The 16,618-nt window shown below is 53.1% G+C and overlaps 1 protein-coding gene across 1 annotated transcript; it reads left to right on the plus strand.

The window, feature by feature from the left end:
* Nucleotides 1-373: 373 nt before the first annotated feature.
* On the plus strand, nt 374-16,273 carry RPAP1 (RNA polymerase II associated protein 1). The gene is made up of 24 exons (XM_079699311.1): nt 374-1,147; nt 1,448-1,596; nt 1,879-1,968; nt 2,423-2,543; nt 3,152-3,373; nt 4,646-4,825; nt 5,840-5,955; nt 6,242-6,340; nt 7,446-7,547; nt 7,764-7,931; nt 8,186-8,368; nt 8,495-8,629; nt 8,729-8,899; nt 9,391-9,548; nt 9,983-10,141; nt 10,294-10,495; nt 10,922-11,031; nt 11,314-11,509; nt 11,705-11,857; nt 12,085-12,227; nt 12,816-13,572; nt 15,276-15,452; nt 15,588-15,647; nt 15,755-16,273. The coding sequence occupies exons 1-24, from the start codon at nt 967-969 to the stop codon at nt 15,902-15,904; spliced, it is 4,182 nt and encodes a 1,393-aa protein (XP_079555437.1). The 5' UTR covers nt 374-966; the 3' UTR covers nt 15,905-16,273.
* The last annotated feature ends 345 nt before the right edge of the window (nt 16,274-16,618 follow it).

Below are 16,618 nucleotides of genomic sequence, written 5' to 3' on the forward strand. Positions count from 1 at the left end.
AGCGACCGCGGCCTCGTCAGTGCGGAGATCCTGGGCACGGCCCTCCATCCGCGGGCAGCATAGGCTGAGACTCCGTGATTTCTCTTTGTTGACGCGGGTGGCCCAGGAGCGCCCGCGACCGTAGAGCCCTAGGGGCCGTTGTGGGGCCCGACAGAATATAAGTCTTGAACTGCTTTGATGAAACTTATTCCTAAGTATTTTATTCTTTTCGATGCTATTGTAAATAGAATTGTTTTCTTAATTTCGTTTTTTGATTGTTCTTTAATGTATAGAAATACAAATGATTTTTATATATTGATCTTTTATAGCCCAAGGTTTTTAATAATTTGAATACTTTTCGGCCAGGCATGTTCCCACCAGTTTGATACTGAATCACCACTCCCCGGTATGACACATTTATCCGCCTGGCTCCTAATGACATTTTCCTTAGGTCCCCTATGGTTGTTCCTGAAAGTTTTTATCATCCACAGATTGTAAGCAATCTAAGGTGGCAGTAAATATTGTTGCTGGGCTATTGACATCAGGGAGAGCTAAGTAAGGAGGGAATGGCAATAAGGTATGAATGAGGAGGAATGAGTCCACCGAACCCAGGGAAAAGGAGCCTTTTCTGATGCACAAAAAAGAGTATCGGGGGCTTCCGTGGTGGCGCAGTGGTTGAGAGTCCGCCTGCCGATGCAGGGGACACAGGTTCGTGCCCCGGTCCGGGAGGATCCCACATGCCGCAGAGCGGCTGGGCCCGTGAGCCATGGCCGCTAAGCCTGTGCGTCCGGAGCCTGTGCTCTGCAACGGGAGAGGCCACAACAGTGAGAGGCCCACGTACCGCAAAAAAAAAAAAAAAAAAAAGAATCAGGGTTCAGTTGCAGAGGGCCCATCATCTTTACTGCTTCTAGGAGTGAATGAGAGTGAATTCCCTACACTGAAGCAGTGCTGAAAGAGTCCCACGAGGGAGGCAGCTGGAGTGTCAAGATGCTGTCGAGACCAAAGCCAGGGGAGTCCGAGGTGGACCTGCTGCGCTTCCAGAGTCAGTTTCTTGCAGCTGGTGCAGCCCCAGCAGTACAACTGGTGAAGAAAGGAAGTAGGAGTGGTGGTGATGCTAACACGGACCGGCCTCCACTGCAGGATCATCGGGATGTGGTGATGCTGGACAGTGAGTGGCTGTGGGTATGAGGTTGAAAAGGAGAGAGGTACAACTTCAGGGTCTCTCCCTCTTCCTGATGTGGCTGGATTCCCCGTTGTTATTTCAGAACTGTGTAACCTCTGTTGCTGCAGCCCCATTTTACATATGAAGAAACGGAGGCTCAAAGAGGTTAAATACCTTGCCCAAGGTGACACAGGTTGAGCCAGGGCTGCACAGCAGCTGCCTTTCTTTCTTTGGCTTTCCCCTAGCCCTCAGTCTCTTCCTGGGAAGATATGAGTAACCTCACATCTGGGTTTTTTTCTTTCTCAGATCTCCCAGATTTGCCCCCAGCTTTGGTTCCTGCTCCCCCAAAGAGAGCCAGGCCCAGCCCCGGCCATCCCCTGCCTGAACATGAGGACCCTGAAGAGAGGCTGAACAGGCATGATAAGCACATCACTGCTGTCTTGACTAAGATTATTGTGCGTCTCACCCTGGTTGAGTGGGGCAGGGCATCCAAGGGCAGAAAGGATGTTGCATGTGGGTGGTGAGCCTTATTGAGCAGAGAGTGATTCAGAAAGATGGGACTTTATCCCCCTGCAGTCAGGTTGGGGGCTGGTTTAGAATCACTGTGACTTAAGGAGCAAGATGGGTTCATGACTCCTTAGGGTGAGGTTCTAGTCATATAGAACTGAGGCTAGTAGGATAGGGTCCAGCCTGGGGAAATCTCTGTATCTTCACTGCTTTGTACTTTGTTGCTGCAGGAACGAGATACAAGTTCAGTGGCTGTGAATCTGCCTGTGCCCTGTGGCGTTGCTTTCCCTCCTGTATTCCATCGCTCACAGGGGAGACAGGTAGGCAGAGGTGACCTCAGATGGTGTTCAGGGGAGGACAGTCTTGTGAGCATCATAGTGCATATTCCCCAGGTAGATAATCTTAATAATGATAAGCAATTCCATTGTTAAAACAGCACCACACTAAGCACTTTATATGCATTACTTCATTTGATCCTTATAACAGCCATGTAATATAGGTATCATTATCTGTACTTTTCAGATAAGGAAACTGATAACTTTTGCAACACCACACATTTAATAGATAGAAGAGCCAGAAATCCAACCCTAGTCTGTCAGACTTCAAAACCTATGCTTCTATAGAGCCCTGCTTTCTCTGAGGACTAGGGTTGTGACCCTTGGAGATTAAGCAAGTCTCTTGTATCTCTTTGTTCCAGCGACCTTGGTATAAAGAGGTTGAGAAGAGAATGGGGTAATGAGCATCAGTCACCTGGGTTTTCTTTTTGCCCCATAGGGGAAGCCAGCAACATCTGGTAAGAGAAGTATCTTTGCCCAGGAAATTGCAGCAAGGAGAGCATCTGAAGCCAAGGTCCCACCAGTTGGAGAAGTTGCATCTACCTTGCACCCACCAGAGGGTGAGCAGGGTTTGAAGAGGTTTGGGCTCAGCCTTTTTGTAATACACATTTGTGGAGTCATCTTTGGATGTACATCTTCCCTGCCTCAAATCTGAAGTGCATTTGAGCCATCTAAAGAGGAGCCATCTGATATCTCCACTTAGACTCTTGAGTATGGGCAGCTTGGGTCCACATCTGGGTCTTAGGTGCAGGGAGAAGGCAGGTCATTCCTTGACTGTAGGAGAAAGGAAGGGGATAGAAGTGTCTGGTAGAGACTGTAAAATAAAGACGTAGGCCAAGATTCTTTTAATGATGCAAATTACTAGCAGAAGAGCTGGGGGCAGGCCCCTGGAGGCAGACGGCTGCCTAGACATCCAAGAGAAGAGTCAGAAAGTGGGATGTTTCTGAGGGAAACTTCTAAGTCCAAGGGGAAAAATGAGTAGAGAGGTCGTCACCCCAACCCAGCCCCAGGATGCCCTGGAGTCTTGTGCCAAACCCAGGGGGGTCTCCACTCTGTGCCTGGGCAAACTCTGGGGCTTCCGTCTGTCTCCAGAACTGATGGGATTAGAGAAGAGGGCATAAGGCCCAGTTGGGGTGAGGCAATGAAACTGATCGTATCCTTCTTCCAGGTGCTGCAACCTGTGAGGCACTCACACCTAGGGAGCAGGGCAGCCAGCTTCCATGGAACAGCTACAGCTTCCAGGGACCCCATCTAGTTACAGGGAAGGGGCTCAAGAGCCAGGAGGCTGAGCAGGAAGCCCAGACCATCCATGAAGAGAACGTAGCGAGACTGCAAGCCATGGCTCCGGAGGAGATCCTGCAGGAACAGCAGCGGTTACTGGCTCAGCTTGGTATGGGTACCAGCCTTTCCTGCCAAGACCAGGCTAGGAAGGGACTGTCATTTATTGAGGAAGGCTCACTGTGAGTGCCAGGCAGAGTACTTTAATGCATTTCATTTTGTCCTCAAACTGTTCCTGTGCGGTCGGTGGTACTAACCTCATTTATTTATGAAAAGATAAAAACAAAAACAAAAAAAACAAAGGCTCAAAACTTTAAGAAATTCTCCCTCAGGTCACACAGCCTGGTACCACATCCTGTTAATGAACACCAATGAGATATAAACCCAGTTCTACCTGGTCTCATGGGCTGTGTTCTTAACCATTATACCATGTGTACTGTACTACTGTAGTGTAGTATACACTGTATTTTGGCTGTACTCTAGTACAACTACAGGGTACTCTATTATGTGATGCTGTACTATACTACACCTCACTCCTAGTTTCTGTTCACCAAAACAATAGTGCCAAGTCAATCCATTCCAAACTATGTATCTAGCACTTATACAGAGCATACCATATATTAGTTTTTTCTTGTTGTTGTTTTGGGGTTTTTTTGCTGCTCTGGATCTTCATTGTTACACATGGGCTTTCTCTAGTTGCAGCGAGTTGGGGCACCACTCTTTGTCGTGGTGCACGGGCTTCTTATTACAGTGGCTTCTCTTGTTGCAGAGCATGGGCTCTAGGCACGCAGCCTTCAGTAGCTGTGGCACACGGGCTCAGTAGTTGTGCTTGCGGGCTCTAGAGCGCAGGCTCAGTAGTTGTGGCACACGGGCTTAGTTGCTCCGCGGCATGTGGGATCTTCCCAGATCAGGGCTTGAAACTGTGTCCCCTGCATTGGCAGGTAGATTTTTAACCACTGCGCCACCAGGGAAGTCCCCATATATTAGGTTTTTAGTGGATATTTGTGCATAAATAAATAAATAAAATAGTTGAAAGTGAGAAACTATTCCCCTAAATGCCTTCTTTTTGGCCCTCGTCAACATTGATTCATTTATTCCACAGCCACTTACTTTGGGCCTCTGACCTGAAGCCAAGCACAGGGATGGGCAGACTGGCCTGGACCAGGGGACTGTGAAGAGTGGAGGGATAGGGGGGCAGGCAGGTCCCAGTGACAGATATGGGTCATCGAGGCTGCAGGAGAGCCCCGGGGGCTCAGGCCAGGGCTGGGAAGTGGCTTGTCTTGGCCTTGGCGCCCACAGACAGGCAGTATTAAGCAGATTTCGGGTGTATAGAGGCTGGGGAGGATCTGCCCCCACCCATTCTCCCCTCCACGCTCTCTTCTAGATCCCAGCTTGGTTGCCTTCTTGAGATCTCACAGCCACACCTGTGAGCAGGCAGAAGAGAAGGCCACGGGGGAGCAGAGGCCAGGAGGTCGCTCTGCTGAGGTCACTGGAGAGAAGCCCATCATGCCAACTTCTGCCAGTGAGCCCAGGCAGGAAGACGAGCCGGAGCCAGGAGCCCCAGGTTTGGAGGAGGAGGGGACTTCTGGGGAACAAAAGTAGAGGAAAGTATTCCTTCTCCTAGGCCTGGCAGATGGGAAGAGAGAGAATCTTCTCTGTCCTTGAACGTCTAACGCTAATCTTCATTATTGGCTTGAAATCAGTCTTCATTTGCTGATGCATATATTCTTCCTGCACGTGCTTCCTGTTTTCCTGTCCTGTTACTGCTCCTTCTCCCCCTTCCCTGGTAAGAGACGGCACAATGTGAGGGCTGAATGGCCCCCTCCTCCTCCAGACCATCTGCCCCCTGCCTTTGCAGTAGCTGCCCCAGCTCTGGCTCCATCCATCCCACAGTTCCTTCTGCCTCTGCTCTCAGTGTTGGGAGGATAATGGCAGGGTGGTGGGAGAGGAAGGGTCTGACGTAGGTCTTGTGAACATGCCAGACCTGAAGCAGAGAGGCCAGTGGGGGCACTCATTTTCCAGGAACTGGATGATTTTATTAGTGATTAACAAAAGAAGAATTGAATTAGGAGAGCCAGGAACCTCCTGCCCCTGGATGAACTCTAGGCCAGTTGAGCAGGTTGGATGGGGGTTGGTGGGGGTGAGGAAGGAGGAGGATATTGCAGGTGTGTCTATATCTTGCTCTGCTGCAGTATAGCTGCCCCCTCCTCATTGTCCCCACTCCCCTGCTCCTTTAGAAGGTCGGTACTAGAGAGTGGAGAACTGTGGTTTCCCTGCTGTATGTGGTCCTCCCTTCCTCCTCTGCTTCCTCTCTCTTCTCTTCTTTATCTCCTCTGCTTCCTCTTTCCTCTCCCAACAGATCTTTGGGGTCAGAAAAGGGCTAGAGCCCAGGACGGGGGGTGTTCTGCCATAACAGGCATTCCAGCCCCTGGGCTGTGCCATTAGTCATAGCTGAAGGCAGAGGCTGCCAGACCCTTGGGCAGAGATGGATGTGGCAGCTTCTGGATGATGGCTGGGACCCCAGTGGATCAGTGAGCTGAGCCCCTTAGGGAACACTACTCTGCTTCCATCTCCCCAGCTCTGGCGCTGCCCGTGACTCCCCAGAAAGAATGGCTGCACATGGACACCGTTGAGCTGGAGAAGCTCCATTGGACCCGAGACCTGCCTCCACTCCGACGGCAGCAGACTCAGGAGGTGAGGAGGGCCAGCTGGCTTACAAGGGCAAGGTGGGGTGGCAGTGAGTGGGGCTGCTGTCTTGCACCCAGAACTTAGGCTTTTCTCTTCCCCCGAGCTGGAGAAACATCTCTCCTAGTGCTCACCCCCCTCTTCCTGCCTGGCCTCTAAGGCCAGAGGAGCCCCACTTCTGGTCAGAGGTAGAGTCAGGCCCTACGTCCTGAGAGGCCTGGGATTACAGGTGAGGAATGGGTGTGGGGAAGTTGCTGGTGCCCCCAGCCCATCATTCTCTTTCTGTACCCATTAGAGGATGCAGGCCCGATTCAGTCTTCAGGGAGAGCTGCTGGCCCCCAGCGTGGACCTTCCCACCCATCTGGGCCTACACCACCATGGAGAGGAGGCGGAGGTGAGGCGTGCGGTCCAGGGAGTACTGGGCAGCTCTCAGCAAGTGCTTTTAACAACCATGTGGAGAAGGACCGCTGCTGAGCTGCCTTGGCCCTTCTGTGCACCCTATTCCAGTTCACGGCCTTGCTGTCTTTTCAGTTTTTTTTTTTTAATATTTATTTATTAGTTTATTTGTTTGGCTGCACCGGGTCTTCCTTGTGGCATGCGGGATCTTCATTGCCACATGGGGGATCTAGTTCCTTGACCAGGGATCGAACCCGGGCCCCCTGCATTGGGAGCGCAGAGTCTTAACCACTGGACCAGCAGGGAAGTCCCTGTCCTTTCACTTCTTAGGCTTGAAATCTTTCTCCTTGTTCCCTCACATTCCAGTCAGTCACCAGAACTTGCCAGTTCTGTTTGTCACCTCCCCGCAGTGCTTCCTCGATCAGAGCCTTGACCCCTCTGGTCTGTTCAGTCGCCATGTTCCACTCACTCCGTCATGCCATTCGCTCGCTCCCCAACGGGGCTGCCGTAGTGATTCCCCCTGGCCCAGCTCAGGCTGTCCCTTGCCTCAGAAAGTTTCCTCACTCAGGGAATTCTCCCAGAATAAGGTCTTGGCTCCTCAGCACAACAGAACAGCCTTCCACCATCTGTCCCTGCTGACCCCACAGCTCTGCGTCCCTCACTTCTGCTGCACATTCTGTTGCCTCCTCCCCACGTACCCGCTGTGCTCAAGGACCTCCAGGGCTCAGTCCCTGAAGCCCGCGCTCCAGGGAACGCCTTTCCCCTCTGCTCCCTGCCGGGCCATCAGAGCTCTACCCACCCACCGAGACCACATCACTTTTCCAGGTGCCCCTTCTCTCTCTCTCCTGTTCTCTGGTTGCAAATTAAACACCGATTACTACATTCCTCCCAAACTGCCTTATGCTATGGTTACTTGTGCGCCAGTCTTATTTTCTTTACCAGTTTGAGGCTCCACGGAGAGCAGAGGCAAGAGACATCACTTACTTTTCTTTGTCTTCCCCTTGACACCTGACTCAGTGCATGGCAGATGGGGGTTGCCACGTATTTGTTGGTGGGTGCTGCCCTGTGTCTTGGCTCCTTCTGACTTCTTGTCCCTGTTCCAGAGAGCAGGGTACTCCCTTCAGGAGCTGTTCCACCTGACGCGCAGCCAGGTGTCCCAGCAGAGAGCACTAGCGCTGCATGTGTTGGCCCAGGTCATCGGCAGGGTGAGTGGACTGTTGGCCTCGTCCTGCCCGCCCCCCTCCCCTTAGACTTTCCCACCTCCTGCCTGTTTCACTCTGACTCACTGGCCCATACACCAGCTGTCTGTGGGTCACACTGAGAACAGGACAAACCCAGGGTCCTAGCTGGACAAGTGAAGGGTTTAGGACAGAGACTGTAACTTCAGCATATTCAGCAAGGTTTTTCCTCCTGCCCTCAAGGCCCAGGCTGGCGAGTTTGGAGACCGGCTAGTGGGCAGTGTCTTGCGCCTCCTTTTGGATGCTGGTTTCCTCTTCCTGCTGCGCTTCTCTCTGGATGACAGAGTGGATGGGGTCATTGCAGCTGCTGTCCAGGCTCTTCGGGCTCTGCTGGTGGCTCCTGGAGATGAGGTACAACAGGCATAGGAATGAGGCTTCGAGGCATTAGGGTCCCTACGCCTCCTGCTGGGCCTGCCCTCATTGATGAGGCTTTGCCAGGCAGAGCACAGAATGGGGTGGCTGTGTCACCACCTTCTAAAGGCCCCAAAGCCTAGGAGCCTTGCCTCTCTGTCCTTTGTGCGTGGCTTTTGGCCTCTACTTCTGGACCCGCTTTCTGGCCTGATCCCTTCTTCCTCTTCCCACCTTCACACTCTTTCCTCTGGCAGGAGCTCCTCGATAGCACCTTCTCTTGGTACCATGGAGCTTTGGCATTCCCTCTGATGCCCAGCCAGGAGGACAAGGAGGACGAGGATGAGGATGAAGAGCCCCCAGCAGAAAAGGCAAAAAGGAAGAGCCCGGAGGAAGGAAACCGGCCTCCATCTGACCTGGCCCGACATGACGTCATCAAGGTAAAAGTGCTGGGGCAGCTGCACTGGTCCCATGACCTCCAGGGCCAGCACATGTTGGGCAGGAGGAGTCATCAAGGCCTGGGGCCCAGTTGCATTTGGTAGTGGGTTTGTGTCTCTGATCCTCAGGGGCTCCTGGCCACCAACCTGCTGCCTCGGCTACGCTACTTGCTGGAGGTGACCTGCCCAGGACCTTCTGTGGTCCTTGACATCCTAGCTGTGCTCATCCGCCTGGCCCGGCATTCCCTGGAGTCAGCCACAAGGGTGAGAAAGAAAAGGAGGCAGGGACTGGGCAAAGAGCCTAGCTAGGCCTGGTCTTGACCCTCAGCCTCCCTACCTCCCTTTTCCTCCTGGCCTGCACAGGTCCTGGAGTGCCCTAGGCTGATAGAGACTGTGATTCAAGAGTTCCTGCCCACCAGCTGGTCCCCTATGGGGGTGAGGCCTACCCTTAGTCTACATGGAGTGCCCTGTGCTCCTGCCATGAAACTTCTTCGTGTCCTGGCCTCGGCTGGTAGGAATATTGCTGCCCGGCTGGTAAGCAGAACACAGGGCAAGGGATGGGGGCTTGAGACAGGGCTGGGTTGGGGGCTAAGCATAGCCCCTGCACTCTGGGTGGCCCAGTCATGCCATCTTTCTCTTTGTATCTGTTCCAGTTGCCTAGAAATGGAACAGAAGCCCCCAGGCAGGAAGCTAGTCACCTGGAGCCTAGTGTATCCTGTAGGCCTGCTCTGCTCTCATTATGTGAAGGGAAGGTGCCCTGTTCCCTGGACCCAGGCCAGAAGGGCCACATACAAATAGGCATAGCCAAGGTGCCCAGCAAGTGCTTGCTAAAAAGAAGGAGGGAAGGAGAGAGGAAGGGAGGGAGGGACGAGATAGTTTCACCCTAGCCCAGAACCATGACCCTCTGGCACCAGAGGGGCCTCAACAGGGATGAGTTGAGCCAGTCTCTGTAGTGAGAGAACCTGAGGCTTGGAACTTCGGGCTCCCAGCTGATCCTAATCCCCAGACTCTCTGCCCAACCCCAGCTGAGTGGCTTTGATCTCCGGAGTCGCCTGTGCCGCTTTATAGCTGAGGCTCCCCAGGATCTGGCCTTGCCCCCAGAGGAAGCCGAGACACTGAGCACTGAGGCCTTCCGCCTGTGGGCCGTGGCAGCCTCCTACGGCCAGGGCGGTGACCTTTACAGGTGAGGAGAGACGAGGGTAGGCTCTCTCACAGACCCCTCCAGCTCTGCACTCTGGCCTTGCTCAAGGTTCAAGCTCGGAGGGAGGCTGAGTATGAGAAAGGTGATTCTGGGAGAAAGGAAGAAAATTTGGGAGTCAGGACTAGCCAGGAGAGAGTGGAACAAAGCTGGGTTAACCACATTCTGTGCACCCCAGCTTGGTATCTTGGTGAAATCAGATTTAAATTCCCTCTTGTGGTGGAAGCCTTGAGGGGCTACCTCCTTCCCTTCAGCCCCCAGCCTTCCTTCTTGAAACCTTCCCAGAGTTCCCAGCCCTCGGCCTCCCTCCTGCTCCTCCTCAGCTAGACTGGAGATGCCCGGGGCCGGGCCTTGCTTTGTGTCTTCTGTTTCCATCTCCCTTCTCACACTGAAGGGCGGTCCTTCTCCCCACTTACCAGGGAGCTGTACCCCGTGTTGACGCGAGCCCTGCAGGCTGTGCCGAAGGAGCTCAGCAGCCCCTCCCCTCAGCCCCTGGCTCTGCAGAGGGCAGCCTCACTGCTCACCGTCCTCACCCAGCTGACCCTAGCAGCCGGTAGCACCACCCCTGAGCCCAGAAGGTAGGCTCTAGCCGTGAGCCGCTGGCGGTGACATCCTGTCGGGAGCTCTGGGACCGGTGGGAGTGCTCCTCCAGAGGGAGAGGGCGGCCAGAGCTTAGAGGGGAGTCCAGGCAGCCAGATCCTCACTGTGGCCCCTTGTGGCTCTCCTGTAGTGACTCTGCTGAGGCCAGTCTGTCGTCCACTCCTTCCTCAATCACTTGGACGCAGGTGTGTGGGCTCCAGCCTCTCGTGGAGCCTTGTCTAAGACAGACCTTGAAGTTGCTGCCCAGACCTGAGATGTGGAGTGCCCTTGGCCCAGTGCCCACTGCCTGCCTGCTCTTCCTGGACGCTTACTACCAGGCCTGGAGCCAGCAGGTGAGTGTTGCCTGCCTGCCTTCACGCTGCCCTGGGTGCCCTGCCTTCATCTTAGCATTCCACCCTCGTTCTCCCTCTGTCTCCACCTCTCCGTACCTCCCTCCCCATTTCCACCTGTTCCCTCCTACCTTTCTTCCTCTTTCCACCTCCATGTCCAGTGGAGCTTCCAAGGAGTCGTGTTGGTAGGGACCATAGAACCCCAAACAGCAGCTTGGCCTCCCTGGAGCCTTTATGCTCTCTCAAGACCCTAGACAGTGGGTGCCAGAGCAACCTCAGGGTCTCCTCTGCCTCTAGAAGGGGCAGAAGGCAGAAGCCTCTAAACACTGACTCTTGGCCGCTCGGAATCATGGGCTTGGCCTGCGTACAGAGGGTCCAGGAGAATGGGGGTCCTGCGCCATCAGCTCAGTGAGTGTCTTGGTCTTCCAGCCAGGCTTGTGCCCAGGGGATTGGCTTCAGGACACGGAGCGCCTGTCGGAGGAGCTGCTGCTGCCCCTGCTGAGCCAGCCCGCTCTGGGCAGACTGTGGGATTCGCTGGGGTGTGTACTGTGTGCGGTTGTGGAGCTGGGGGTGGGGCGGGGAGGCGGCAGTTTCGCTCCTTGTGGGGTTCCCACGCCTGGCTCCCTGGTCCATCCCAGGTGGAACCCCCCAGCCTGAGGGAAATCTGAATCCCTAGCAGGCAGCGACTGGGGGCTCCAGGGAACGTGGGCACTGTCCGCATGGCCACGTTTCCGCTAGCCTTGGTCGCAGACCAAGCAGCTGTTTCCAGCCCGGCACATGTCAGGCCAGAGCCCCCCTCAGTGTCTCCATTCTGCTTCCAGGTGCTGCTCCCCTCTCTGCAACCCACAGTCCTGTGCTCCGGCCCCTGAAGCTCTCCCCAGCCTCGTGTCACTGGGCTGTGCAGGAGGCCACCCTCCTCTTAGTCTGGCTGGCTCAGCCTCCCCCTTCCCATTCCTCACGGCCCTCCTCTCTCTTTGCAACACCCTGGGCTGGATCCACAAGGGGCTGTGTGGCCAGGTGAGCGCTGGGCGCCTGGTTCGGGGGGCAGGGGACCAAGATGGCAGGAGTCAGAAAGGGGAAGGGCGCCCCTTGGGGAAGAGAGGCCTCTTCTGCCAGCACCCATTTCTCTGAGTTTAGCTGGGGACGGGGCAGCTGGGGAGCCCTAGAGGGCATCAAAGTCACCTTGTGAATCTGAAGCTTGCTTTTCCTCAGCTGGCTGCCGTGTTGGCTGCCCCAGGACTGCAGAACTACTTCCTCCAATGTGTGGCTCGTGTGGCTGCTCCACACCTCACACCCTTCTCCGCGTGGGCCCTGCGCCATGAGTACCACCTGCAGCACCTGGCACTCGCCCTGGCCCAGAGAGCGGTGGGTGCCCCCAACCCCCATCCCTCTGTCCACTCCCACCCCCATTATCCCCATCCTGCTTCTCTGGAGCTTGTGCTGCTTCTGGCAAGCCATGCAGTTCTACTTGCCTGCAGACATGCCCAGGCCCTGTGCCCATCAGCATATATTCTCTTCCTCACTTCTCTTTGCTTTGTTCCCCCTCACTCCCTCTGCCTACTCCTCCCCCTTCCCCCCTTTTCTGTCCACAGGCAACACTCCAGCCAGTGTCAGCCACCAGTGCTGCCCTCTATCACGGCATGGCCTTGGCCCTGCTGAGCCGGCTGCTGCCCGGAAGCGAGCACCTCGCCCATGAGCTACTGCTGAGCTGTGTGTTCCGGCTGGAGTTCCTCCCGTAAGTCCAGGGTTGGTGGCATCAACTGAGCCCTTTGAGAGGCTGCTGTGGTGGTTGACAGAGCAGCCCTGAACTTGGGGCCAGGAGACCTGGGTTTCATTCTCTTTCTTCCATGGATTACGCTTAACCTGTCTGAGTTTCCATTTCCTCATTAGTAAAGTGAGGATTAGGATAATACGCTAGAGTATTATTATGAGACTTCTGTGACTGTATGGCTGAAAAATGGTTATAAACTAGCTGTACGCTTATAATAGCTAACCGTTACCCAGTGCTTACTCCTTGTCCGGTACTCCCTTAACCGTTTGTCTCTATTTTAATTGTTTTACCTGTACCATGAGATGTGTATTATTATCATTATTATCCCCACTTTACTCTGAGGAAACTGAGGCCCAGAGAAGTTCTGTAAACTTGCACCTAGGTAACTGGCTCTAGTGCCCATCCTCTTAACTGCTATACACACTACATGGAAGGTTATTAGGGGAACAGGGAGGAGCGGGATTGGACCTAGGAGCCTCTGGGAAACCCTGGAGAGCTGGCATGGCCTTGTGGGTTCTAGCCCTCATTTTTGGCTTTTGGGTTCTCTTACAGGGAAAGAGCATCAGGGGGTCCGGAGGCAGCCGACTTCTCTGACCAGCTGTCCTTAGGGAGCGGCGGGGACCTTGGGTGTGGGCGAGGGACTCTACTAGCTCAGGCCTGCCAGGACCTCCCCAGCATCCGCAGCTGCTACCTGACCCACTGCTCACTGGCCCGAGCCAGCTTGCTAGCCTCTCAAGCCTTGCACCGAGGGGAGCTCCAGCGAGTCCCAGCCCTGCTGCTCCCTGTGGCTAAGGAGCCTCTGCTGCCCACTGACTGGCCGTTCCTGCCATTGATTCAACTCTACCACCGGGCCTCAGACAGCCCCTTGGGGCTGCCTCCTGCTGACACTGTGGGCACAGCCATGCGGGCCCTGCAGTGGGTGCTAGTCCTGGAGAGCTGGCGCCCCCAGGCCCTCCGGGCTGTGCCTCCTGCTGCCCGCCTGGCACGACTCATGTGTCTGTTCTTGGTGGACGGTGAATTGTTCCGGGAGACCCCAATACAACGTCTGGTGGCAGCCCTCCTGGCCCGGCTCTGCCAGCCTGAAGTCCTACCAAACCTCAACCTGGATTGCCCACTTCCTGGCCTGACGTCTTTCCCGGATCTCTATGCCAACTTCCTGGAGCATTTTGAGGCTGTGTCTTTTGGGGACCACCTCTTTGGGGCCCTGGTTCTCCTCCCACTGCAGCGTCGGTTCAGCGTCACCTTGCGCCTTGCCCTCTTTGGGGAGCACGTGGGAGCCTTGAGAGCTCTGGGCCTGCCTCTGACCCAGGTACTTTCTCAGCCCAGCAGGGCCCACCATGGGCATCCTGTCCTGGGCCTTGGAGGCAGTCCTGAGCCGCAGGGAGCTTTGGTGGGCCTCAGGTTCCTTATTTTACCTCTTGGAGGCTTTGAGGAGATTAAGAGAATATGTGAAAAGGGTTTACTGTGGTGTCTGGCATACAGTAGGTGTTCGTTATTATTAAAAAGGCACGGCTCCTTGCTCATGAGGTGCTACAGTCTAGATAAGAGATGTACTAAAACCAACATAGGTCTCAGGTATTCAGATTCTAGGTGTTAAGTCAGGATTCAGAGAAAGGAAGGATCAAAGTGGGCTTCCCACGAGGAGAAGGCTTTGTGGAAGAAGTGGGGATTGATCTGGGCATGGAAAATTGGGTAGAATTTGGATTGTTAAGGAGAAAGAATGTACATAGTGGAACAGCATAAGCAAAAGCTCAGAGGCAGGAAGGAATATGACAGGATGGGAAGAGGAAGGAGTCTATGACAGATATCAGCTTGGGAACTTGTTGGAAACAAAGCTAATAAAGCCTTAGAGGGCCTCAGGTATCAGGCTAAGGAGTTAAACTTGTAAGCTGTAAAGAGTTACTAATTTTTTTAAAATTTGTTTTTTTATTTTCATTATAACTTATTTTGGTAAGCTTGAAGTATAAACATTTTAATATACGTATGTAAGATATAAATGTATATTTTGTATAAAAAACTAAAAAGAAAATATAAAATAGTTTTAAGAATTAAAAAGAAGATTACAGGGAATTCCCTGGGGGTCCAGTGGTTAGGACTCCATGCTCTCACTGCCAAGGGCCCGGGTTCAATCCCTGGTCAGGGAACTAAGATCCCACATGCCGCGTGGTGTGGCCAGAAAAAGAATAGATTAAGGAAAAAAAAGAACTTTACAGTTATCCATAATCCCACTGCCCAGTGGTAATTATTTTGATTTACCTTTTTTTAGTCTTTTTTTTTTTTTTTTTGGCTGCACCTCGCAGCATGTGGGATCTTAGTTCCCTGACCAGAGATCAAACCTGTGCCCACTGCATTGGGAGCGCGAGTCCTAACCACTGGATCGCCAGGGAAGTCCCTGTGCATATATATTTTTATAAAATTAGGATCACTGCATAATATTTTCTTCATTGAATGTTAGGTAGTAAGCATTTCTCACATCATTAAATAATCTAAGAAATCAACGTTTTTATTATTATATCATAATCCATTGTGCAAGTGTGTCCCAGTTTATTTTATCAGAACCCCTTAGTGGGCATGAAAGTTGTTTCTGATTTTTTGCTATTTTAAGTAACACTGTGATAAACACCATTGGACATAAACTCATAATCATTTCTGCGTGGAATTAAGAATAATTTTTTTAGAAACAGAATTACTGTTCCAAAGAACATAAACTTTTGAAAGGTTTGGTAACAGAATTGAGCAGCTGAACATGACATTTTGAAAGTTTTAAGTAGATTAAGCAAGTAGTAGTAGCAGTAGAAATCCTCAGCTGCTTCTCAGTTTCCCAGTTTCCACTGCTTTCGAGCTCTTTAGTCTTTAACCTTGATCCTTGCGATAGAGAGGGATGGATGTCTGTCTAGGACCGGATCTCTGCCCTCATGATTTGTTTCATGTGACCATCAACCATCCACCCTCGTTGTCCAGTGATACACATTCCACCCTGACCCTCAGCTTGTCTCATTTCCCCTGTCACAGTTGCCTGTGTCCCTGGAGAGCTACACAGCGCCTCCTGAAGACAACCTGGCCCTCCTTCAGCTCTACTTCCGGGCTCTGGTTACTGGTGCGCTCCAATCACGCTGGTGCCCTGTGCTCTATGCTGTGGCCGTGGCTCATGTCAACAGCTTCATCTTCTGCCAGGACCCAAAGAGCTCGGTAAGTTACATCCCCATCTCCAGAGGGAGGGAAGGAACCTGCAGTTGAACTGAGCCAGCTGGGAGGAGGTGAGGGCCAGGCCAGGCGAGTGATAGGCCCGTGGTCTGGTGCCACCTCTCCCTCTTCTGCCTCTAGGATGAGGTAAAGGCTGCCCGCAGGAGCATGTTGCAGAAAACTTGGCTGCTAGCAGATGAGGTAGGGCGGGGTACATCTTGGAGGGTGGGAGAATAGAGGGTCTTGGGGAACAGAGATCTCAACAGGATCTCACTACCCACTTCATAAAGTTTCTTCCTTCTCTGCAGGGTCTTCGGCAGCACCTTCTCCACTATAAGCTTCCTAATTCTGCCCTTCCAGAGGGTTTTGAGCTGTATCCCCAGTTGCCCCCTCTGCGTCAGCAGTACCTCCAGAAACTGATCTCAGGGGTGCTCCAAAATGGGGTTTCAGAGACCTAGTATAGCTGCTGCAGAGGAAGAGATGGATACATTCTCCTGGGGTTCACCAGCAGATGCCTGGCCAGAGGGAACGGCTTTGTGTCCTAAGAGTGTGCAGGAAACAATAGAGCAGAAGGCTTGCCTTCCTAGGAGCAAGCTCTTTGAGCTTTTTTGGAGATTGGTGAGCCTACCCTTATGTCCTGATATCTGGAGCTCAGGATCTGGGGCTTCTGAGGGTCTGTGCTGGGAGTGAGGGGTGACTTAGCTATATACCCCTTCTTGGGGACAAGACAAACTAACTACACCTCTTCCTCTCCCCACCCCAGGCCAGGGCATATGAATACTGGAGCTGAGCATTGAAATAAAGAATTTTTTTTTATCTTCTGGGAATTTGATTTGGACTGATTTCAGATGTACTAGTTCAGGATTGGTATCGAGGAATGGGTTATCTCTGGGGGAAGCAGGACTACTGTGAGAGACATGGGGGAGGAATCATGAATGGGAAGTGAAAACTTGAGTCCACATCTGGGACAACAAAAACATGGGTCCCAGTTCTGGAGTGAAGCCAGGCCAGCGCGGTGCTCTTGGGAATGGGGGGCGCTTCTAGAACGATTCTCAGCAGTCCACTTGGAGTGTAGGTGTGCTAAATGAGGTTAGCATCTTGTCTCCTTATGGTCCCCTATTTCCATCAACTGCGATCATGAGACAAGAAGAAGCCAGAAATCAGACTGGTGC

The sequence above is a fragment of the Hyperoodon ampullatus genome (genome assembly GCF_949752795.1).
Source record: "Hyperoodon ampullatus genome assembly, chromosome: 3".
In the NCBI taxonomy this organism is placed as follows: domain Eukaryota; kingdom Metazoa; phylum Chordata; class Mammalia; order Artiodactyla; family Ziphiidae; genus Hyperoodon; species Hyperoodon ampullatus.